Here is a 24,894-nt window from a genome sequence, read left to right as displayed (position 1 = left end):
ACAAATATGGAGCCAATAGTTGGTGGAGCAGTTAAGAAGGAGGTTGTGAAGGATTACAAAAACAAAATTGAAAGTACTTTGATTTATCAGACTTCTCAGAGTTGCTTTTTATCAAGATATGGAAAGAAATTGAGCACTTGCTGTGAATATATCAGTAGTAGGAAGGGTTAAGCAATACCTCTGACTGCAACCATTTCCTATTTTTATTCTTTGCATATGTTGCTCTGGAGAACGCTTTCTATAAGATGCCATTTTACAAAAAATACTAGTTAACAGTTTTTAGAAGAAAAGTTTATTTTTAAACAATTCTACAATAAAAATATGCATTCCTAGGCATTTATCGTTACTTTAAAAGTCACAGGTAGCCGAACAAAAATCAAACTTACACTGTACAAACAAGAGGTCAGATCTGCAATACTGTGTTGTGTGGCGTGTGAGAGACATCTTTCCAGACTTCATTCAAATACAAATTATGCGTGGCTCAATATGCAGTTACGAAGACGGAGAAGGAACACTCTGGAAGTCAATGTTTAGAGGACTGTTCTATGTTTGGGTAGGAAAAAATGTGCAGTTTCTCACGTAGACCCAAGCAGCATGAGAAATAACGGAAAGTGGAAAAACACTGGTTTAAAAAGTTAAAAGGAGTCTGTTCTGCAAACATGACATGTGACATTGAAGCAGCAATTCACCGAAGGCCTTTAAAGTTTTTTTTAGGAATGTCAAACCACTCTTCATCTCCAAATTATATCCTAGTCGCTTAGGTTTACCAAACAATAGTCATTCACTAAGAAAAAGCTACCCAGTAAAGTAGAGCACTCAGACACCTGGTCTAAAGATCATTAAAAAAATGTTTTTAAAAAACTTCCTTTTGTCCCTTGTACTAGTCAAATACAGAGATCCCAGATTTAAGATGCCAAATTATACAATTCTAAGGAACAATTAACATTAAGGGTGCATTCACAGGTGAGAAAAGTGTGTGAATTGTGCATTGCGAGATGCACGAAACTACAACCCATTATATGCAATGGGTATATTAACATGAGTTGATTTTTCTTTCGCAGTGATGCTGAGATGGAAAATGATTGCAGCAAGTCTATATTCATGCGAATCTTGCATGAGAATAATGCATTCAAATGTGCAATGTCCCACACATCACAGAAGAACGATGCAACACGTGTTCTGTGCGATAAGAGTCACACCTGAGGATCTCACGCTCTACATCGGCCATGTGAATGCACCCTTACATTCATTTTCAGAGAAGTAGTAGTGTGGAAAAGGTTTGGGCATTGAAACGAGATGTTAAAAGCTCTCCAGTAGCATTAAATGCATTCTAGGTTATTTTTTGGGCACCATCCTAATAGATTTCTTATTCAGGGATCATTTCCTAATAGTTCAGGTGCAGAGTGGAGATGTATGAACAATAAAAGAACGAAGAGGTTCACGGCTCAGATATCAGAAGTTCAGAGAAAGACTGCAATAAAGTCACCGGCATGTGCCTAGAATGAGGCGACTGATCAGTGAAGCCATTGGTAGAATACATGGGGAGTTTCATACATCTTTAGGTTCAAGTTTTCATGGGTAAACTAGTAAGCAGGTAGCATTACTTGGCAGCAGATGACTAGGGACAAATCTTGGTTATTACAGATTCTAAATGGGCATCTAAACCAAGAGAAAAAGAGGCAAATATTTCATTCCTTCAAATCTAAAAATCTAAGTGCTAGAAGATTGGCCAAAAATGTGAGTTTGCAGGCTACCGATCTCCAACAAATAACCCCATTTTCAAGTATTTGTATATGGGGGAGAGGGAAAAAAAACAGTAATGTTCAGCTTTCAAGCATAGAGTAGAACTTGTCTGAAGAGCTGTCCAAAATGATGTAGGAGGCAGTGCGGTGTCATACTCTGGAGGTGTTTTCTTCCATGGGCACAGCAGGAGTATACACAACTTTCTTGGTGTCCTTTGCCCTGGAAAAATGTTTAAGTTGCCAAGTTATTATGAGAGAAAAAGGCAAGGTTAAAACGCAGAATATATAGAGAGTAGAGATGAGCGAACGTGCTCGGCCACGCCCCTTTTTCGCCCGAATACCGCGATTTCCGAGTACTTCCGTACTCGGGCGAAAAAATTCGGGGGGGCGCTGTGGCGGCACGGGGGGGGGGGTAGCAGTGGGGAGTGGGGGGGGGGGGAGAGAGAGAGAGGGCTCCCCCCTGTTCCCCGCTGCTACCCCCCGCACCGCCACGCCTCTCCCCGCCCCCCAGCGCCCCCCGAATCTTTTCACCCGAGTACTGAAGTACTCGAAAATGGCAGTACTCAGGTGCGTAAGTACTCGAAACGAGTACGTTCGCTCATCTCTAATAGAGAGCAATGGTGCTGTATAGCGTTGGTGTTTGTTATTAAGAGTGGTTGAGTAGATGCTTACATGTCCAGTACTAGCTAGTAACCATGTAATATCTGCACCACTAACAAGTTGCAAAAATAAATAAATATAAAGATTTTGGAAACCTGATGAAGTTTGCAACCTAAATCATAACTACAATGCACAATAAGATGACAGCCATTTTGGTAAAAATAAAGTTAACAAAAAGTAATGCTGGTCTTTAGACTCATACCACCTTTTGTTGCTGTGTTAGGCAAATGATACTTCATTGTTCAATGCATCCATGGAGATAATCAATATGGGATGGAAGAGCACCAATAAGTGCTTTGTGTGTTCATATGTATCAGTTATGCTCTACTCTAAACATTTAACTTGGTTAAAAAAAAAAAAAAAAAAAAGAAAAAAGTGCCTATTTTTTGTCTTGGGTCACCATAACTGCCATTGTAGCTACAAATGTGAGACATGTCTAGATGCTAAAAATCTTTGGTTGGCACAAAATGTATGGTTGTGGATAGTTTCTAAAGATTACAGTGCATTTACTTTAAATCACAATACATAAAGTTACCTCCTGTTTCGGCGAAACATCCAACATGTCGCTGCAAGAATGACTAGAGTTCCAAGTAAACAAGCCAAGGTGACTGCTAGAACAACACCTAGAAGAAGACATCTTGGCATAAAAGTATTCTTAAAACACATCAATTTATATGATTTCCTAGACTTATTAACTCAGTCCTTACCTTCCCGAAAAGACACCGACACCAGCCGGTCACCTTCCTGCTGTAGCCTTCTGTAGTTATCAATCATTTCTATAGGAGCAGAACTGTTCTGGTCTGTGCAATACAGGGCTGTCTCTAAGAGGAGAAGCTACAAGACATGCCATTACTGATTTTCAAGCTCATAGTTAAACAACATCTTACATAGTTTGTATCTAACAGGTTGAACTTGAAACCAATTCTGGAACACGAACACACACCAAAATGTCTTTGCTAGGCCATCTCACTAATGTGAGCCATTTCCAGTTCAAGCAAGACTTGACCTTAGCTTGGACATTTTTCATTTAGCAGGTTTGTTATGTTAACTCTATCCTGACAAGCTCATTCTCCACAGCAAGCCCATGTCTTCAGTGGAAAAAAAAAAAATTATAATTTTACTCAGTTCTTCACCATCTAGGTTTAGTAATAAACATGTAGAGTACTGTGCAAAAGGTTTAAGCAGGTGTGGAAAAATGCCATTTTTGAAAGCATTCTTTTGTAGAAGTGTTAGATTGTCAGTTAAAATGCAAAGCGAACGAACAAAAGAGAAATCTAAGTCAAATCAATGTTTGGTGTGACCACTAGAGATGAGCGAGCATACTCGATAAGGCAAACTACTCAATAGAGTAGTGCCTTATTCGAGTACCTGCCTGCTCGTCTCTAAAGATTCGGGTGCCGGCAGGGGGCGGGGAGCGGCAGGGGAGAGCGGGGAGATCCTATTGCAGTGCGTGATACGCAGCAAAATAGGTCATGCCGCATATTTTCTTCATCCGATTGTACACCACATGAAGATATAGGCTCCTGTGAACAAACCCATTGAAATCAATAGGTTCCATTCACCACTTTTTACACGTGCAAAAATACACTGTAAATACGCTCATGTGAACAAGATTTTAATATACAATCAGCTTTACGAAGACAGCCATAAGGCTGATGTGGCCCTCAGTGAAAGTGAGTTTGACACCCCTGTTCTACACAAGTGGGGCATGGAGAGTTTTATCATGCCCAGGCACTTTGTTATATATGAAAACTCAGTAGTGACAATGAAGTAGACATGCCAAGAGACAACATGCTTAATATTTCTTTCCCCCATCCAGATATCGCCCAAAAGTGATAGCAAGCTTTGATGTCATGAATATGGCCAAATTTAGGGCATCATCCAGACATTAGAAAGATAAAACATTTAAATGTTTTCAATCTGTAAGAATGACTGATTAGTTGTATACATGGACTGCCAAGGTTCACCGTTCTATAGACTACCTGCTCCTCTGAAATGTAGACTGGATTCTGGAAAACTGACCACAACACACTGGGATTGCAGGGTGGAGTTGTAAGAGAACCTTCATAGCGATAATACTTATCCGGTCTTTCAGGAAGAAGATATTGCACATCAAACCTTGGAATCTGAAACTTCTGCCCTATATTGTTAGAAAGTTCAGAAAGTAATTGTAGAAACAAGATCTACATGGCATGTGAAAAAACAAAAAACACAACCCAATTTAGAACTTTTACTAACAATGTTCATCTAGCACTGTATAAAGAGGTTAAAATAAAAGCACTTTAAAAAACACTAAGGCTGCCTGTCCACGGGCATTGCTGTATCCCGCGGCAGATACCACCGCCCGGGAGCAGGAGCCGGCAGACAGATCTCCACTGTCAGCCTATCTTATAGGCTGACCACGGAGAATCGTGGTAAATTCGCAGCATGCTGCGAATTGAAGCCCGCGGAGAATCGCAATGATTCAAGCAGCCACCCCCTCTATAATAGGAGGTTGTGAGTGGCTGTCTCATCAGTGTCCTCCACAGGTGTAACTGGCCCCCACATTTGGTAGTTTGGCAGCCTACATGTTGAGGTGGTGCACATATTAGCCCTCCTGTGTCAGTAGGTATATGGCCGTTTTCAGTGATTGTGTGTTGGATTTAGTGGCTTAGTGAAACTGTAGAATGCATGCTGAAATTCTGCATCTGTTCACTCACAGCAGAAAAAAAAAAAAATATATATATATATATATATATATATATATATATATATATATATATATATATATATATATATAACGTCTGCAGTGGAAGATGGACATGATGCAGATTTTCGAGTCAACAGCATGCTCTGTCACAAAAGAGCCATGAATTTTCACTGTGGATTTCATTCATTGCAATGCATGAATTCCACAATGGCAATTCACATGTTCATTTACTCCACAGATGTCTGCATAAAACCCCTACATTGTTACTACCACGTATATTAGTCTACTCACCTTTGTACTTGATATGCGCCAGTTGAGAAATTATATTATTATATGCAGGATTGAAAAAGCCGATCTGCAAGTTTAAAAAAAATGCAATGCTTATAGAAATACTGTATAGTAATGAAGTGTAGTACTTAAATGGCCAATGATGAACAGCACTGCGGGATGCTATTATTTTGGCACTACATGGCAGTATTTAGTGTGCAATGAATGCACACGAGCGTATATCATCTGGCGTTTTCACGGCCGGCCAATCTACGCCACCATCTGATGCAGGGGCTCGGTGTATATGCCATCGGGTGGGAAGGGGTGGGGGAGAAACAGCTTAGTTCTGCTAGTGTACTGAGTTTTAGGGATCTTCTATGATAATGTACTGAGATCCCACCCCCTGGCCGACCCCTGCTGCTGTTTGCACTGGATGGGATGGAGCTGAGTTCCACCCCCTACCATTGCAAACTGCAGCAAGGGGTGGACAGGAGAAGGGGGAGGGAGTTCAGCAGTCACGCTGCTAAACTCCCTTCCACCTCCCTTCTCCGGCCGCTGTCATTGGCTCCCATAGGAGTCTATGGCAGTGGCTGTAGTCCAGCCAGGAAGATAGTTCCAGGATCATCTTTCCTGCCTGGCATAAAAGCACTCGGCCAGGCGCTTTTATGCTGCAGGAATATGCCTGTGTGATCTGATGTATCAGATGGTAGCGATATACGCTCATGTGAATAAGCCTTAAAGGCCTCTTGTCCACTTGAAAAATACAATCCGCACAGAATCTGCCACGGATTTCTGTGGCGGATTTGCTTTAAATGTTTTTTTTTTTTTTGCATGCAGATATCCGCACACATTGCTATCAATATGATAGCAATGTTGCCGATCCGCGGCAGAATGGAGCATGCCGCGTTTTTTTCTCCCGCGCGTGAAAAATGCAATTCTTTTAAAATGCCATCCGCGGGTGCAAAAATCCGCAATTCCATTTATCTAGTGAACATGAGGCCTAAGGCTCATTTATTTTGTTACCTTTCCTTATTTCAGCAGAATTAGCAAGGACCTTTCCACCCCATGCTTATTGGCCTGGCTTTCACTTCCATGTATATCATGACACCCAATAGCATCCCTACTCTCCAGACGCTTTGCATGAACTGGATCAATATACCCATACAAGCCATCCATTTTCTGGAAGTTAAAAGTTAAGGTGCCATACACAGACTAAAGTTGATGGAAATTAATTTCAACCCAAACTATTGTTTGTTGGCTGAAAACTAACAAAGAACGACCTTTAACTGACGAATGACAGCCATTGCCTGGAAAGTAGTCAGCAGCATTTTAAAGTTTTCATCTGATATGATGAAAACTTCATCCATGAACTGTCTTTGAAAGAAAATTTTCAGGAAGAATTTTCATCCATTGCCACTGAACTACATACGGTAACTAACTAACACACACACGTTCAAATGGTAGTTCAGTCAACCTCCTAGCTAATGCGTGGGGCAATCTGTACACAATATAAGGAATTAAGTAATTAGACAGCAGAGTAATTACATTTTGTAATTTATAGATAACTGTCACAAGCATGGCAAGTTGTATATTATTGTGAGGGTAAGGTCTGCTAAAGGTGGTTTTGTTCAGAGCCTCAGTCACACATTTACGTTAAAATCCAGGACAAAATAGTGCTGCATATAGTGCCATTTCATCCTGGAAAATGCCAGACCTAATCAAAATGGTGTCAGTTCATCCAGGGGGGAATTTTTTTTTCCTGCTCCCGTAGTGGAGCAGGAAGCAGAAGTTAAAAGCACCTCTGAAAATTTAGGGATCAGATCATATAGAAAAAAAAAAATCTGTAACTCTATAAAAGCAAAAACCGTGTCTCACTTCTATGAGAATTCCAAGCACAGCCAACCCGTCTGCAGCCTCCATGGCTATGCCAATATTGGCATACTTAGAGTTATAAAACACAATATGCATCTGAAAAAGAAAGTCACATGTCAGCACATCTTCGATCTTGGTCCAGCTGCAACAGCAAATTTCAACCTGCAAATAGGGGAAGAGGTTGATATTACGAACTCACATGCTCTCAACTGAACTGGATTTGTTTAGGCCATAATAGAAAACCATCCCTTCAGGTCATTTTTCCTACCACTGCCCTCTCCCATGCAGCTTTACTAGACACAACATCTTAGGCTCAGAAAACACAGGACATTCAATTTTAAGCAGTGCATTATGGCTTATTCAGACAGGTGTATATTGGTCGGGTTTGCACACCAGGCCAACATATGCTGTCCCTCTCTGTAAGGGGAGGAGGTGGGACGAGCCAGGAGCTAGTGCACTGAACTTCTGCTCCTCGCCACTACTTGGAATGGGAGGGGCGGAGCAGAGCCATGTTCCGCCCCCTCCTATTGCAAACATTTACAATGGGCACTAGCTCCTGGACAGGCTTGCCACCTCCCCTTGCAGAGACGGAAAGCGTATATCGGCCGGGCGTGAAACTCGACCGATATACACCTGTCCGAATAAAGGCCTATTTACATGGAGCGATCGTTTAAAAAAAAAAAAAAAAAAAAAATTATATATATGTTCGAGCGATAATCGATGCGTTTAAACACGCGGCTATCGTGCACTGCTAGCTGATCGTTAAATTCGAGCCAGCCAAATAAAATAAAATCAGGACTGCACGCCGAGTTCTCCGCCAGGAGTGCTGATAGCATTGTTTCAGCCATTTAACCCATTGGAGAACAAAGGAGCTGAATGCAGCCAAGAGCCCTCCAGCTATTAACTGCATTCAGCTAAAGGCTTCATTTGCATGCTAATAAGCTGCTGAGTAGCTACTTAATAGTTTATGCAAAATGATCGCTCAAAGCTGTCACTCATACTGTTTGAGCGATGATCATTGCTACGTGTAAATGGGCCTTAAGCCCTAGGTTTTATATCAGGATTTAGCTCCTTGTGAGATCACACAGGAAACTACTACAGGTGATTGTTAGGGTCAGAGTACACAGTTAGATAAATGGTGCTGCTGAAAGGTGAAAGTCATGAGGTTTACCTTTTAAAGCCATGTTCACATCTGTGCTATGCTATCCGTTCCATCATAAGAATGGGGGGAAAAAATGGAAAGCCAGATCTGTCGTATGACGAAACTGAACAGCCCCAAGTGGACCCCAATAACTAGTTGCTCAGCTTCTGTTATACCTTCTGGGATTTCTGCATTGGAGGCTCAGTTCAGGGCCTCCAGCACAGATGTGAACAGAGGCCAATGTGTACTAAATTCATGGTTGACCACTAGATTTTACGAATTTTCCTCATCCGCTGCATTGTAAACTACCATTACCAATACAGAAGCTTAATCAAATTACTAAGACCATTTTGATATTTTTCACAGTAATAATTAGTTACCTCCATTGTACTGGACTGGCAGCAGGGCAATATGACTGGTACTACAGTTAAGAGCCCGACAACTAATTTTTCTTGTTACTGAGTAGCAAAATTAGTATAGCAACTAGCGCCAGTTTTGTTTTCCATTACCCGATTCTACACAGACCCCAGTTATTACAGCAATTCCTCTGTTGTGTAACCCTGTATTTACTTACAGCACCGCTCTGGAGTCCTCACATGCATGGCACCACACTGTCTGAGCGCTGCCCAGAGTCAGATGTTGCGTACAGGTGTGTAGAAAATAGATATATTTTCCCCTCCAAGATCCTACTATGAGTGCCAGACATTACTACTACAAATTTTATGCATTTAGTAACTGTATACAATAACCAAAAAGAGGGGGTAAAACCCCCCAAAAGTTCATTTTTTAACACCACACAAAAGGCGAGGCCCATGCATGGTCGATGAACTGGAACAGTCTACTGGATATCACTCATTCATACCATATTAAGCTTCGGAACAGCAGATTAGCTGATGAAGTATGATTTACCTCAGCTGGAAACCTCTTTCCTCCAATGCAATGTTCTGACCCTTTATGACCCGCCGGCCTGCCCCAGTGAAAGTGAAGTTGTGAAGCAATATACCGAAAAGGTGGAATCTCCATATACAAACTTGGAGGCAGGGACACAGAAACTATAATAGAGATGAAAGTTAAATCCTTTTAGGTTCTTCCATTTGTCCTCAGGAGCTACAGATGGTTAGAGAATACAGCCTCTTTACCTGTATGTCCAGTGTTGGAGATAATGAAGTTATCGGTGTGGGATGCGTTATAGCCATACAGCCGAATGCGTTTCAGAGTGGAATCATACTGCAGGAAGTTGCCATGGAAGTCAAGAGGGGACTGGTAGACACCACCACAGAAGCTATATCTTGTTGCCCAGTTCTTCTCCCCCTCCTCACCTATGACAAGATTCAGATGTCACTGAACAAAATGTTAAGAGAAAAGTTCAATTCCCTCCCATATCCCTACCAGTTACATGGTGACAGTAGAAACGGAGCCCAGCAGCCCTGATTTATTCTCACTGCTATTTCTATTAGGAAGTTCCTGCTTTAATTGCTTAGAACTGTTTGAATAAAAGAAGTCACTGTATAAAACTCACCACACAGGAAGACCAGGAGGACTCATAAGGCTCTGTTCACACCTGGTTTATTACTCATTTTCAGTAATCAACCATGAAAACCTGATGATTTTAAGTGCATACTTTTAGGCCTGTTTCACACGGGCTAAAAACCCCATGATTTTATAGTGATGCGACATCCCTACAAAATGCATATATGTGAAACCTGTGGTTTCCAATGGGTTCTTTCACATGAGCGATGTTTGTAGCCTGATAGAACTCATTGGAAATCATGGCTTCACATACATGCGTTTTGTAGTAATGTCACATCGCTACAAAAATTGTGCAGGCCTTAAACAGAACCTCACACCACAATACAGATACAATTGGTAGGGGTACACAGGAGTTTGCATTAAAAAGAGACTATTCAGTTCTTTAAAATTAATGGGACATTGTTAGGATAAGCTATCAATATTAGAGCAATGGGGGCCCAACTCTCAGGACCCCTGGCAATCAGCTGTTTGAAAGGGCCATGGCACTCACTTTCATGATTTTCCAGACTCCGCTTTGTACTTTAAATCAGCAGTTGTGCCTCATTGTAGCTCAGTCCTATTCACTTGAATGAGACAAAAGGTGTACTTCACTGTAATACCAGGCATAGCCGCTGCCAAGAGTACAGAACTGTGCCCGATAAACAATGAAGGGGCTGTAGTGCACACCAAAGTGCCATGGCCCCTTCAAACCGCTGACTGGAAGGGATACCAGGAGTCAGCTCCCTCACTGATCTAATATGGATGGAGAAACCCATTTAAATTTTGATTAATATTGCACCTCCTGTCTCAATAATCAGTTTGTTCCATCGACCCACTCAGTCATCACAATGAAATACAATCTTAACCAAACAAAAGTAGTTTCTTGTGCTTGCACACTGCATTTACTTATACATACAATGAATACTAAACCTTACCTGGACACTTCTATGTCCTTGCTCTGCTGAAGATATACTATGCACTGTGAGATAAAAGCAACTATTTCCAGGCTGGTAATAGAATTATTTATTATGGACCCATACCAATGAAGGAGTAAGATCTTTGTATTGCTCGTGACAAAGGCCCCAGTGTCCTTTTCTGAGAGTCATTGTGAACAACTGCTGAACACAAGGAATTCCTCTTTGTAAGTGTAACTTCATATGCTTGAGAATGGTCATACAGAACAGATGAGCTGAGCAAGGATTGGATGTGTGCACTCTCAAACCTGGTTTCATCGTAGATTTCAGTAAACTTGTATCATTTTTATCCACTTGTAAATCTCTCTCTCTCTCTCTCTCTCTCTCCCTCTCTCAAAAACGCAATGCAACAAAAACGCAAGTTGTGTTTTTAACATTAGAAAGTCCCATTGACAATGGTGTTAAAAATAAAAAATGCAATTGGGTGGGAGCCCTTACGGACCTGTATTATGGACGTGTTCCGACACGCTCATGTGAAACTTCTATCTACATGCGATTCTTGGACCATGCGAATTATATTTTACAGTTTTGACAAGTGAGAGCAGAGATAGATACGAAAATGAAGATTAGCATCCACATACAACTGCTCAATGGGCCTTTCTTCTCAGTCAGTTTTGTAAATAGGTCATTCTCAAACCCCCCCCCCCCCCCCCCACATTACCAGTTTGTGGAGGGTCCGGCTGCGGATTTACTTTAAGACTCCTGCTAACCTTACATCAGAGTAGCTGTGGGTTTTTATTGCTATGTCAAACATTTCATAGTTGCCACATCTACTTGGAAAGCATGGTCACTGAAGACACTGCGCAATGATATTCTCTGCCAAAACAGATTAGCCACAAACTTTTTTCTTTACTTTTAAAGTTTGCTCCTGGATTTGAGATGGTCAAGAACATAACATTCCACACTAACCAAGTCAGAAATACAAATAATCATTTCTAATCTTATCCAGGAGGACAGATGAAAACACATATCCATGTAGGTAAGCACTAAGCCTTTATTGGTAAACTAAGGCTATTTCTCAACATCATTTTCTCTCATTCTGTGCTCCTTCATCCTTTAATTCAGATCTTTGGGTCTTTTGTTGGAAGTCTTCCCTTCGCTGCAATGCTACTAATTTACTCGTACATATAAAATAATTCAAGTGAATTCAATGCATCAGCGGGACGCCTTTGCCAATTTTGCTTGCAGTGCAAATATGGAAAGCATCCATGTCTTTTAGAGAAATTTTTTTTTTCATGCTATAGCTATATAATATAGCGCCTTAAATGTGTTGTCGAGACCAATGTCAAATTTCATAATATATTACACAATACTATAGTAAGTCCATCCATCCATCACCTTTCCTCTCCATGTTCTTCTCTTCATCCTGAGGAATCCAATGTGAACTGTTCTTCTACAGACTTCCTGTCTGCTGTTTCTACTATATTTCCCATAATCCCATTGGCTACATCTCAGACTGTATTCTCCTCCCACACCTCAAGATTGCTAAACCCCACCAGCTTGCGCCAATTCACCTGTAGTTTATGATAGGGATGACAGCTGCAGTCCTGTCAACGGTACAATTCTGAGTTGTGATTGCAATTCCCCAGTGTGAAATCAAGTGCAGCCATCTGGGGTGATATGTGACATCATTCATAAGCTATATGTGGCACTACAGGGGTGTAGCTAGATGCCCATGGGGCCCGAATGCAAGAAGTTCAGCTTGACCCCCCCCTCCCTACTGTTCTTCATGGCTGCTGGCTGTGCTCTGCCCCAAACATTCCACTGTACTGATGAAGCACTAGCAGCGAGGGATGTTGCTAGAGTTTCAAAAGATTAAGGGCACAAGCTCCTAAACATGGGCATCACCCCACGAAAAGAGAAAAAAAAAAAATGGGCATCTGTTAGAAACTTTTGTATTGTCGCAGGCTTAGATACAGCAGTTTAGCTCTAGCGTACCTCTCTGAATAATGCGGTCATCGTGTAATAGATCCCACTTCTATATAGCGATAACGGTGCAGTTACTTCCAGTAATCACAGCCAACATCTATGTGCCAGTCGTACTCAGTTCTCTTCTCTAGCTAGGCCCAGGCCGTATTGAAGACTTCCAGCCACAAGTGGGAGTGGCAGCAGCGCCGGTCCCATTGAAAACAATGGAATACATTGCGATCTCCTGCTGTTTCCATGTGAAAACTCCTCACATCTAGGGGGTTTAGAAGCATTGCGAAGGTGATATCACTCTCGCCAGTATGAGGGAGCCCTTAAACTATTAACCCTTTCCAATCCAATTTGTATCCTGGTTTTCCTAGGGGGCTTACTCTTTCTGCCATTATACAACGGTGCTATCTGCAGTACTGCATGAGGGGACACGTTGGATAGGCTCCAACAGCAGAGAGGCTGGCACTATACAGTAAGAGAACCCCGGCGGACATCTTCCAACATTGGAGCTATAAAGCCCTAAATCATAATATCTTCAGATGTCAGACAGTGGATTGGAAAGGGTTAACAAATTGCACTAAAATTGGTTAAGTCGGCTTACTTTTATTTACTGTGCATGTCAAAATAAATCACTGAAGATATCAAATATAAAGTTTGTTGTCTCGCTAGGAAAGTTGTACAAGTCACTGGGAAACAGAATAAAAAGACAAACATAATCTTTATTGGTTTACATTCAAAACTCATTGCCATCACAATGTTTCATACAGTATATAAAAGGATACATTAATCGTATTCCTATGTGGGCCAGTATTGGAAACGCCATCTCCTACACTCCAAATTCATTCCACTCATCTAGACAGACATTGCTTTCCTCTCACACTCCAAGAATATAGCGGATTTAAAGTTTCTGAGCCCCACTGGGGCAGAATTTATAAGATCAGTGATATAAAGTGCTGCAAGATATGTGGACGCTATATAAATAAAGTCGATTGATTTGCAGCCCCTGGGTCATTATCCAACTAGGTACTCCATTTGTCAGGGGATTAGGAAGTACATATAATCCAAAACCCACACTTCTGTCATACAAAGGACAAAAACAAACCTTTGTGGTCTCAGAAGAAAAACAAAAAAGTTTGTGTTTCCCTCTTAACAAAAGTGTTTGAAGTCCTTGTATTTCACTTACTGTTTATAAAACCCATGTCGCATAACTATATAAAAGGTGTCCATAAAAACACAGCTCTAGTTACTAGACTATCTACAAATAATGAATATCCAGATTCCATGGGATCCTGCATCTATGGCACTTTTAAGAGAGTTTCCATGCCAAAAGTATTTGCATAAGGATGTAATTAGCAGCCTTGTTTAAATATAACATTACAGAAGATTAAAAAGTCTTTAAGTGCCATTTTCATCACCACAGATAGGGTCTTGCTTTGGAAACGTGATCCAGTTTGGCAAAGCACCAAATTTAAACAGGGCTCTAGTTTGGCCAGGACATGTGCCCAATGAGGAGCTCAGATTCCCTAGTCACTCATGAGGGTGAAAGGAGGGGTGTGGGTCCTCATGGGTACATTTGACTCTGCAGAATACAATTAATAGTACAAGCAATGACATACAGATGGGTGTCTAAATTTATGGTGCAAATCAAGAAACACCACTATACAAATGCAGGTCACTACTTAATGCAAACAGTAAAACAAATCTTAAACTCGCAACAGATAGGGCATGTTTACACAGGGTGGATTTACCACAGATTTTTCATGCAGAACGAATGAAAAAATATGCAGCAGCTATGAATGAGATTTTTTAAATTTTGCTGAAACGCTACAAAGAAAACCCACCCAAAATTCCTGCAGAAAAGACCATGCTGTGTGGAATTTAAATCCACAGCATGTCAATTAGCTACAGTGAGGATTTCACTTCTGCAAATGATTGGGTGAATTCTGCACCAAGAGGTACGATTTTTGACCTGCAAAATGTTCACTGCGGACACGCCACAGCAAATTCTGCCTTGTGTGGATGAAACCTTCATGGTAGTTTCATAAGAAAAAATGCCACTTTTTTCCCCCCAGCGAAACCCACCATGACCAGATGTCTAGGTCAACAGGAAGTTAAATACATTGCAAACACTTTTAGGGGTCAGGGGACTCTTCTCGAATATGGGTATAAAATATGCATCCATAATATGCCCACGTAGAACGAGCCTAAGGCCACCCTCACACATGCATTTTTTCCAGCGTTTGCCGTTGTGTTTTTAGCACAGAGCTAAACGCTGTCAAACACTATCACTGATTTCAATGGGGCTTCTTAGACCTACGCTAAAACGCAGCATTGTAACACTGCTTTTTTCAAGAGCTGTCTGTTGTATTTGTATGTGTTTCTGCAATTAAATATGCGAGTTTTCAGTATTGCTGAAAACAAGGTAGAATGTGGTTACCGCGTTTTTGACTGCTTTTTTTTCAGTTCTGGCATTATCAGCTTGCTTGGCTGCGTTTATGACTGTGCTGAAAACTCAGTCAAATACTGTCAGAAAACGCATGTCAACGCAGCTGAAAACGCAGTTAAAAAACAGCGTTTTTACAAGTGCATGTGTGAGAGTGGCCTAAGGCTTTCTTCATACACAAGTTTGTGTTTGGTTTTATTTTATTTTTGGAGCTTGTGAAAAAAAAAACACATGAAATTCAGTCTTTCTTGGCGAGTTTTGACAAGCTATTTTTTGTATATTTTTCCCCTAGAGCAGTGGTGGTGATGAACCTATGGCACGCGTGCCAGAGGCAGCACGCAGAGCCCTCCCTGCTGGCACGTATCGCCATCAGCACGTTAGTGAATACCGGCAGGGGCCACAGCTTCCCTGAGGGTATTCACTCACTGCGCTGCTAGCAGCGCTGATCCCGGCCACACTGTGATGTCAGTGTGCAGCCGGGATTCTCCTCCCCTTACATCTCCTACTTGGTTCCGCAAGGGCAGGGGGAGGAGGTATCCGGCAGCACACACTGACGTCACAGTGTGTGCCAGGATCATTCCAGAGCAGGGGGGCTGCTGTGGGGGTGTTACTATTACACTAGGGCTGCTGCGGGGTGTCACCATTAGTACTGGGCGCTGCTGTGGGATGTCACTATTATACTGGGGGCCTCACCATTATTACTAGGGGCCGCTGTGGTGGAGTCACCATTACCGCTGGGGGGGGTCACTATTACCGCTGGGGCCACTATTATTGCTGGGGGGGGGGGGGAGGGGGGTTACATTACCGCTGGGGTATGTTTACATATGGCAGAAATGGGCAGGGCTGCTTCACAATAGACAGAGTTCAGATTTTGACTGCTTTTTGGATGCGGCGATACAGAAATTTCCGCTGGAGGACATTCTGCAGTATTTCCGCATCCAAAAAGCAGTCAAAATCTGCACACTGTCTATTTTGAAGCGGCCCTGTCCTTTTTAGAACGACTGAGGTAAAAATCATGTCATGCTAAGCCCTGCCCCCTGACATGTTGGAACTTTGCGGTAAATAAGTAGTTTTAGGGTTGCAGTTTGGGCACTCGGTCTCTAAAAGGTTCGCCATCGCTGCCCTAGAGAGATAGATGTCTAAAGGAAGACCATTTAAAAAAAATAAAATATATATATATAAAAAAAGGTGACTTAGCTAAAAACACAAAGTAATGTAAATGCTCCATGCTTCCCAGTTAGAATGTCTGCAGCACATGCACAAGATTTTAGCAAATCTCATCCACACTGTGTAGAAAATTGCCATGTGGAATTGGCATGCAGGGCAGATTTCACCTCTTCAAATCAAATGAGTGGGTGAAATCCATATCAAAATCCACAGTAATGTGGAGATTTTTATACTTTTTACATGTACTGACCACGGATCCCCAACACACAGCAGGACTATAAGATCCCAGGGACATTCACATATTCTATGTCTGCTTTTGTGTACCTGATCCGCTGTAGTAAATGTACGGTTGGGGGCCTTTATATTGAGGAAACAGGACAAACTGAAAGCAAGGATGAGATGTCATCGCCATACAATTAAACAGAGGAAGACAGAATTACCTGTGGCCGAGCACTTTTCTAATCATGAACATGACATAGGAGATATGAGAGTTTTGATATTGAAGGGTGGTTTCAAGTTACAAAGCCACAGAAAAATTTTGAAATATAAATTTATAACTTTTGACACGTTCAGTGGAGGACTAAATTATTCCCGAGGATTTATGGGTAAATGGGAGGTATGAGATATCCATAACACAGATAAGACTGCTGGTCTGGTGACGACCCCCAATAGTAATTCGGGGTGGCTTCACCCCCCCACCCCCACTTTAGAGTGGCTTCGCGTGCACAAAAACACGCGTCTATTACAACACATTAATTCCCTATGGTGTGTTCACATGGCCGTGTTTTACAGGCGTGTGCCTGTAAAGATAAGACAATGCGTGCATTCCCTATTGTGCACTCATGTCCTCAATAGAGCCACAGCTGCTGCTGGCAGCTCCATTGAAGACAATGGTCTGCTGGTACTCCTTAATTGTTTTTCAGGAAAGAGTTTTAAATATAAGCTCTTCCCTGAAAAACAAACATTTCAGTGGGGGGGGGGGGGGACAAAAAAAAAACACACACACACACACACACACACACACACACACACACACACACACACACACACACAAGAATTCCCTGCTGCACCTGCCACATCTGTGACAGATGCGGAAAAGGAATTCAAAATCAGCGCCTCAGCCAATCAAAGGCAGCTCTCTACTGTCATTCATCCAGCAAGAGCTGCCTGTGATTGGCTATGCACCTCAGCCAATCACAGACAGCTGCTTCTGATTGGCTGAGCACCTCAGCCAATCACCGACAGCTCTCGCTAAATGAATGACAGGCGAGAGCTGTCTGTGATTGGCTGAGCACCTCAGCCAATCAGAAGCAGCTCTTTCAGCAAGCGGGGATTTTAAATCAGCACAGAGAGGACACGGCTGAAGGAAGGCGACGATTTTTGTTTTTTATTTTCACCACCACTTTTCCTTGTTTTTCAGGAAAGGGTTTATATTTAAAGCCCTTCCCTGATAAACAATTACAGGATTCCGGCAGCTGGATCCCCTTCCGCAGCTGTCATCTGTGACAGCTGGGGTAGGGAATTCTTTATTACCCACAGGGATGAAGAATTCCTTTGCTGCATTTGTCACAGATGTGGCAGGGAATTCTTTTTCCTCGCGGGGATGAAGGAAACATCTGCTGCATGCGGCAGATGTTTTCTACCTCTCCGTGGAGAACACAGCAGCGGCGGACGGGTGATTTTTTTTTTTTTTAAACACAAATTCTTGTTTTGCAGGTAAGGCCTTATATTTAAAGCCCTTCCCTGAAGAATTACAGGGTGCCGACAGAACATGGTCTTCAATGGAGCTGCCAGCAGCCAGTCTACAGATAAAGCAGTTCCATGTCCGTTCCCATATTAAGGGGTTATTCACATTTTTGCTGTGTATTATGCGTGCAAAATTTGCAATACACAGCGAACAGAACCCATGTCTTATTTTTGTGCGCAGTGCACACATATTAAACTAATATTGATTCTCCATTGAAATCAATGGGAGCAGGGTTATCTTTTTGCGTGCACAAATACGGAGCTATAATCATTGTTTTTTATGACACTTTTTAGATCCATGTTTCCTTTTTTTTTTAAATGTGCAAATTGCAGCACTCTACAGGTCTGTTTTTCCATAGAGGTTGGTCTCTATGCATGTATGTATGTATATATATTTAACAAAAAAAAAAAAACGAAAACAAACAACAAAACAGACCACACTAAAAACGACATGTGACTAAAAAGGTCTAGTACTGTCTCATGGATGGACAAGTTTGCACTGTCTATTTCCATGGGACGACTAATGCCCTACTGCTTTTCTGAATGTTCTGGTATGTTACTACTTTTTGAATGGCTTTCATTTTCTTAATCTAAAATAGATACATAGTTAAACGTTTTTCATGTTGCGATGTTACAACCACATAATACTAGGTTGGCACCTACCGGTATATGTCCAGCTGTGTCCTGCAAAAAGGAAAAGGAATTTTAATATTTCTAATATGAAAAGCAGAGGAACTGCACAACAGGGTTATAAGGAAAGATGCGTCAAAATGCTTATTTCATGGGGAATACGAATATTTAGAGGGGACTGATCCGCTATAAGCCATTCTAGAAGATCACTACTAATTGCATTGCAAGCTCATCATACACAAAGGGAATTTGTACTAACATCAGACAGACTACTACTTGTTAAACTATAGCAAGGCAAATGTAGCAGAGCCATGTGAAGCACCAGGAGAATTGTGTTCATAACATCTTTACATAGGACTGCTAGGAAAATGAGCTGCTGTAATAAGTGATAAGCCTTCCCTGCTTGGTCTAGGATTTCTTGCTAGATATTAGTTGTCAATTGAAGACATATAAGGTCATTTAATTTTTTTAAAGATGCATACATTCAACTACTTGCCATTTTTTTAACAATTAACACATGGCACATAATAAACCACGTACATAACCCCTGCACTTACAGAGCAATTAGTAAAAGTTATGTTGAACAGTAATAAATGGGGAATTACCTTACCTTCAGAAGCTGCCTGTATAACAGGCAAAACAAGTATAGAGAAGAGCAGCCTGTACATCTGTGCCAGTTTCAGTGATAGTACCAGTGATACACCTCTGTTCTCTAGTCCTCCTTCATACACAGCCCCTGCACAATAACCTCTCAGTTTCATACAACTAACTATGCTGTCAGGCTCAGCCCAAAGCCTTTCGCCACCAATAACACAGCACAGCTTGTTACCTGGCTCAGTCTCCAACTCCTCCTTCCTACCTGCTCTAGATCCCCAATGAATGATCACACCTGAGAAATGCTTAACTTTACAACCTGAACATTGTTCTGCATTGATGAATGGTTAGAAGAACATTGAGAAAGAAAATGACCACTCACTATAGTTTAAGTAATCTATACAACAAAGGCCCCATTCACATAACTGCCGCAATTTTACCCTGGCCGCATCGTGGCCAAAAATCGCACCCGTGAAGAATGACTGCGATCGAGTCCTGAGATTAATTAGTGTTTTCTCATCCATTCACATACGCGTATCGCCTGAAAAATAGGCTGCAGGCCCGGAATTCGTCGGTCGGTAGAAGTCCTCTGAATGACAGCCAGTGCTTAAATAGCGGCAGCTGTCTTATTTCTTGAGCACCGGACGCAGATAAACTCCTTCCCCCTCCCTTTTATCAGCTCCCATAGGAGTCTATGGGAGCCTCCAGCGTTTTCCGTCAAAAGATAGGTCAAGAAGATCTATCTTTTGACGCTGCGTGATTTTGTGTTTTGGCGACACAATTTTTCTCATACACCTGAAAATAGCCCATGTGAATGAATGCATTGGAATCCAATGCTTCACAAGGTTGCGATTGTTAGGCAACATTTTATCACGATTAAATAAGCACGTAAGAATGCTTGTGTGAATGAAGCCTCCAGCTCAATGGCCATGGCTCTGTTCACAACTGCATTGGAGGCTCTATTTGGAGCCTCAGGTGCAGGTCCGCCATATTGTTCCATTTTGTTTCCAAAAATGCCAGGTAGCATGTCAGAAGCCCCGGCTGCAGACCCTATTATAGTCAATGTGCCCCACCGACTGGATACTGTATATTTTGCATCATAGGCATGGGCGCTGGCCACTAGCTCGTTAGATTTTGCGCAATCATCATTCTTAGGGTCATGAAGCCAGATGATTTCCTTTCTCTATGTGGCAGCCACTTGTGGAAATACATGAATCATCCTCTTTCTGACTTTGTCTCCTCCCTTCCAATACTTTGGAACATCAAAGCGGAGGATGCAGAGCTGGGAGCAGGATGATTCATGAAACTGTACAAGATGCTGCTGTGTGGAGGAAGTGAGCATATTAAACAAGGGAGCTGAAATACTGCACTGAGGGATTTCTGAGACACAGAGGGAGTACTACCGTATTACATTATAGGGGGACTGTTACCTATAAAGACATTATTGTACTGTGGGGGCACAAATGAGGCACTAATATATTGTAGGGGCCAAATACAGGTACTATTACCGTATAAGGGCATTATTATATAGTGGAGGCACGCAGGGGGCACTATTACCTTAAGAAAGCACTATAACTGTGGGGCACAGAAATGTTCCACTGCCCAGCCCGAATACCCCCTGACAGTCTGCAGATGTCAATGGCAAGTGGCAGGGGCGAAGCTGTGGAGGAGGTGGAATGCAGAAGGGCAGGACACCCCTGACTCAGAGCCCAATCGACTCGTCTTCGTGACTCGAGGTGGGGCGACTTGCATACTTGGCACTAGAATATAAAAATTGGTTTTTACTGCGATAATTGTGATAGCAGAATCCCTTTTAATGTAATGGATTTATAATGAATTGGACATTTGATGCAGAATTGTGTTCTTTATGTTTGAGATATTCTATTCCTGGAAGGAATGCTTCTAGTGGAGTATACCTCCATAGTATCTAAAGGACCACCCCATGATTTTTTTCTGTCAGATTTCTATGTAATTTGACAGAAAAAAATAGAAGCTCACGAGAGATCCTATTACAGTTAAACAGTAACTAATGGGACACAGCACAAAATAGTTTCTGGCAGCTTCTTTATGAGTCTGAGAAAAAAGAAACCTCTGCTTTCATGCATTTGAAATTGGAAACACACATGTCTATGGACAGTTGTGTACTTGAGACTTTATATATCTGTTAGGTCAGGTTAAAAAAAATCACTCGTTCACTATTCAGTTTAAATACCGATTGTTCAGTCGTTCTCATTTACTCATACAGCGAATGTGAACCAGTGAATGATTTCTCAATTGAACGAGCCAATGATGTATCACCTGTAGTAACATGCTGCCTGAGAGAACTCTGACATTGTTCGCTCATTCAAGCGATAAATCGTCAGGTCTAAATGGACCCTAAGATAACTTTCTGCGTAGCGCTATTAGAGTCAAGGTAAAATTTGCTGAATCTGTACAGCAAGCAATAGTAAAATTTGGCTTTTGATAAAAAATAATTTTATTTCTGTTTGTAACCAATTAGTGATAAAACTACAAATAGGTTATAATTAGAGATGAGCGAACGTACTCGGATAAGCACTACTCGTCCGAGTAATGTGCTTTATCCGAGTACCGCTGTACTCGGGGCTAAAGATTCGGGGAGCGCCGCTGCTGACAGGTGAGTTGCGGCGGGGAGCGGGGCAGAGCGGGCGGGAGAGAAGGAGAGAAAGATCTCCCCTCCGTTCCTTCCCGCTCTCCCCTGCAGCTCCCTGCTCCGCAGCGCGTCCCGAATCTTTAGCCCCGAGTACAGCGGTACTCGGATAAAGCACATTACTCGGACGAGTAGTGCTTATCCGAGTACGTTCGCTCATCTCTAGTTATAATATATTAATCCATCTTCATTATGATTTCTCATATAGGACCTAAGGGTGCATTCACATGAACGTATATCGGCTCGGCAGGGGCCTAACTAATGGCTCAGGGGCCCTGATGCAAAATGGGAGCTGGAACCCCTCCCTCTATCTGTATCTGTACCCATACCCATACCTAAACCATGCTGCACGGAGACATAACTTGAAGCTTCTGGGCCCCAATGCAAAACCTGTAACAAGGCCCCCAACTATAATGCTTTATTAATAGAACTGGGTTCCCGATGTGGAGAAGAGAGGCCTTATGGGCCCCCTAAGGCTCCTGGGCCCGGGTGCAACCGCATCCCCTGCATCCTCTATAGTTACGCCCCTGCGGCTTGGTTTTCACTCCGAGCCGATATACGTCGTCCTCATCTGCGGGGGGGGGGGGGAGGATGGAAGAGCCAGGAGCAGGAACTGAGCTCCCACCCCCTCTCTGCCTCCTCTCCACCCCTCTGCACTATTTGCAATGGGGAGAGGTGGGACGGGGGTGGGGCTAATTCTCGGAACTTAGCCCCACCCTCGCCCCGCCTCCTTTCATTGCAAATAGTGCAGAGGGGTGGAGAGGAGGCAGAAAGGGGGTGGGAGCTCAGTTCCTGCTCCTGGCTCTTCCATCCCCCCCCCTGCAGATGAGGATGACGTATATCGGCTCGGCGTGAAAACCGAGCCGATATATGTTCGTGTGAATCCAGCCTAAGCTTGGTAAATGTACGGCATTTTTAAAAATATTTAAATAGATCTAAAATTTTATGCTGACTAATTTCTCCTTGAAATATCTTGATAGTGATTGGAGTTCATTTTTTATACAGTGCTCCAAATCTTCTATATAGACATACAGTATATATAAAACCTAACATGCTGGATGCCTGTAGATGCCTCTAGAGGGAGCTTAGGAGCTAATTGCATACAGGTATATATTGAGCTGTTATTTTCTTAATCTTTAAGTCTGTCTTGTAGATGTGGAGTTCTGTATCTGAAAAATTGAGCTCCAAGCGCTATAAAAATATATGAAATTAATCATTACAGCATTTTGACACAGTATTAAAAGTTGGCGTTTAACTTTAAAGGGAACCTTTTACCAAGTTTATGCTGCCTTATCTACAGCCAGAAATACAGTACAAAGCCAGTTTCATATGAGTGTATTATGGCCGCATTTTTGTGTCCGTAATACGGACATGTGTCCCCGCTCAGCTCATAGATTCCTATAGTAGTGACAGATGGGTTATTAAACAGCAGGGTTGCTCCAGGACTCACATCTGTATTATGGGCACAAAAATACGGCCATAGTTTGCTTGTGTGAAACTGATTTAAGAAGAAAGCAGTCAATCATCCATAGGTGGACTAGGAGGTAGAAGTTTATTAATACCAGGACTAAACACTAGGCTTGCTGTGCCTGCTCAACAGTGATTGCAAGAAAACTACTGCACGAGATTTCAGCAATGTTTGATGCCTCTGTCAGCAGAATGCAGGCTGCCTATTCTTCCTATGAAGCGTCAAACTCAAACTATCGCAAAATATCTTGTGTTTGGACTGCCAAGATATAATATGATAGGGTATTGTTACTTTTATATTTTCCTAACATGTTCAGGAAGGTTTGCTAGAAGTACCTTATGATAAATTCAGCTCTGTGCAAGGGTTTATAATGACATTTACAAAGTATCAGCTTTTGGTGAGATATTGGGGAGTGATGTTATAGTCCCAAGTTTTGTAAGTCTAGGTAACCAGAGTCTATGATTGTGTGTTATAAATCAATCAGCCCACTTATGATTAAAGGGGTTAACCAGACCCAAAAATTGTTTTGACGCTGGTTCAGGTTGGTGGAGAAACATAAAAAAAGTAATACTCACCTAGTATGATCCATTGCTGCTTCCATTGCACTGTTGCCCAGTCTCCAACATCTCTCCACTTCCTGCTGATACAGCAATAACTTCTTGATACAGGAACATGTGACTGCTGCATCTAATCAGTGGGCGAAGTGATTGACTGTAGCGGACACGGATACATGTCCTTGGTGTAGGTAATGTCATGACTGCAGCAGGAAGCAGGGAGCATTGATGGACTGGGCATCACTAGAATAGGAGCTGCATGGGGTTTAGATTAGGTGAGTATTACTTTTTTGTTTCTTCACTATCCATTTTTTTAAACACAATGAAGGGCTCCTACTAGAAGAGGGACACAAAGGTCCAACAGAAGACCAGCATACTTCGAGCTAATTGCTAGCCACTAATGTCTGCTTATTATACAATGAATCACAAATGATATATTAGACCTGAATGATGATGTTTCCTCTATGTAAAAGTGGATTTGTACATGTAGAGCTGTAGGGTGGCACTTAGAATCACTTCCTTTGGTGGACCCAAGAAACTCGAGTATAATAACAGTCACCAGTAAATATATACATACAGTGGTGCCTTGGGTTAAGAGTAGAGATGAGCGAGTATATTCGCTAAGGCACATTACTCGAGCGAGTAGTGCATTAGCTGAGTATTTCCCTGCTCGTCTCTAAAGATTCGGGTGCTGGCGGGGAGCGGGGAGCGGCGGGGGAGGAACGGAGGGGAGATCTCCCTCTCCCCCTGCTCCCCGCCGCAACTCACCTGTCAGCGCCGCTGGCCCCCGAATCTTTAGAGACGAGCGGGGAGATACTCGGCTAAGGCACTACTCACTCGAGTAATGTGCCTT

General features: G+C 42.3%; 1 protein-coding gene across 1 annotated transcript; it reads right to left on the bottom strand.

Moving 5' to 3' along the window:
* Positions 1–273: 273 nt before the first annotated feature.
* On the bottom strand, positions 274–19,561 carry CA12 (carbonic anhydrase 12). The gene is made up of 10 exons (XM_066592299.1): positions 19,368–19,561; positions 18,791–18,811; positions 9,511–9,690; positions 9,281–9,423; positions 7,234–7,326; positions 5,383–5,446; positions 4,385–4,542; positions 3,110–3,236; positions 2,938–3,025; positions 274–1,962 (listed from the first exon to the last, which is right to left on the bottom strand). The coding sequence occupies exons 1-10, from the start codon at positions 19,516–19,518 to the stop codon at positions 1,893–1,895; spliced, it is 1,095 nt and encodes a 364-aa protein (XP_066448396.1). The 5' UTR covers positions 19,519–19,561; the 3' UTR covers positions 274–1,892.
* Between the last annotated feature and the right edge of the window lie 5,333 nt (positions 19,562–24,894).

Source organism: Eleutherodactylus coqui, chromosome 2 (assembly GCF_035609145.1).
Source record: "Eleutherodactylus coqui strain aEleCoq1 chromosome 2, aEleCoq1.hap1, whole genome shotgun sequence".
Taxonomy (NCBI): Eukaryota; Metazoa; Chordata; class Amphibia; order Anura; family Eleutherodactylidae; genus Eleutherodactylus; species Eleutherodactylus coqui.
This window is presented reverse-complemented; position numbering and strand designations above follow the sequence as displayed.

Excerpts from the sequence above, each read along its gene's own strand:
- CA12 (XM_066592299.1), bottom strand. The coding sequence starts at position 19,518 with ATGAAACTGAGAGGTTATTGTGCAGGGGCTGTGTATGAAGGAGGACTA. Across the intron at positions 18,812-19,367 it reads TATACAGGCAGCTTCTGAAG|GACACAGCTGGACATATACC; the intron begins GTAAGGTAATTC and ends TCCTTTTTGCAG. Across the intron at positions 4,543-5,382 it reads GGCGCATATCAAGTACAAAG|GGCAGAAGTTTCAGATTCCA; the intron begins GTGAGTAGACTA and ends CTAACAATATAG.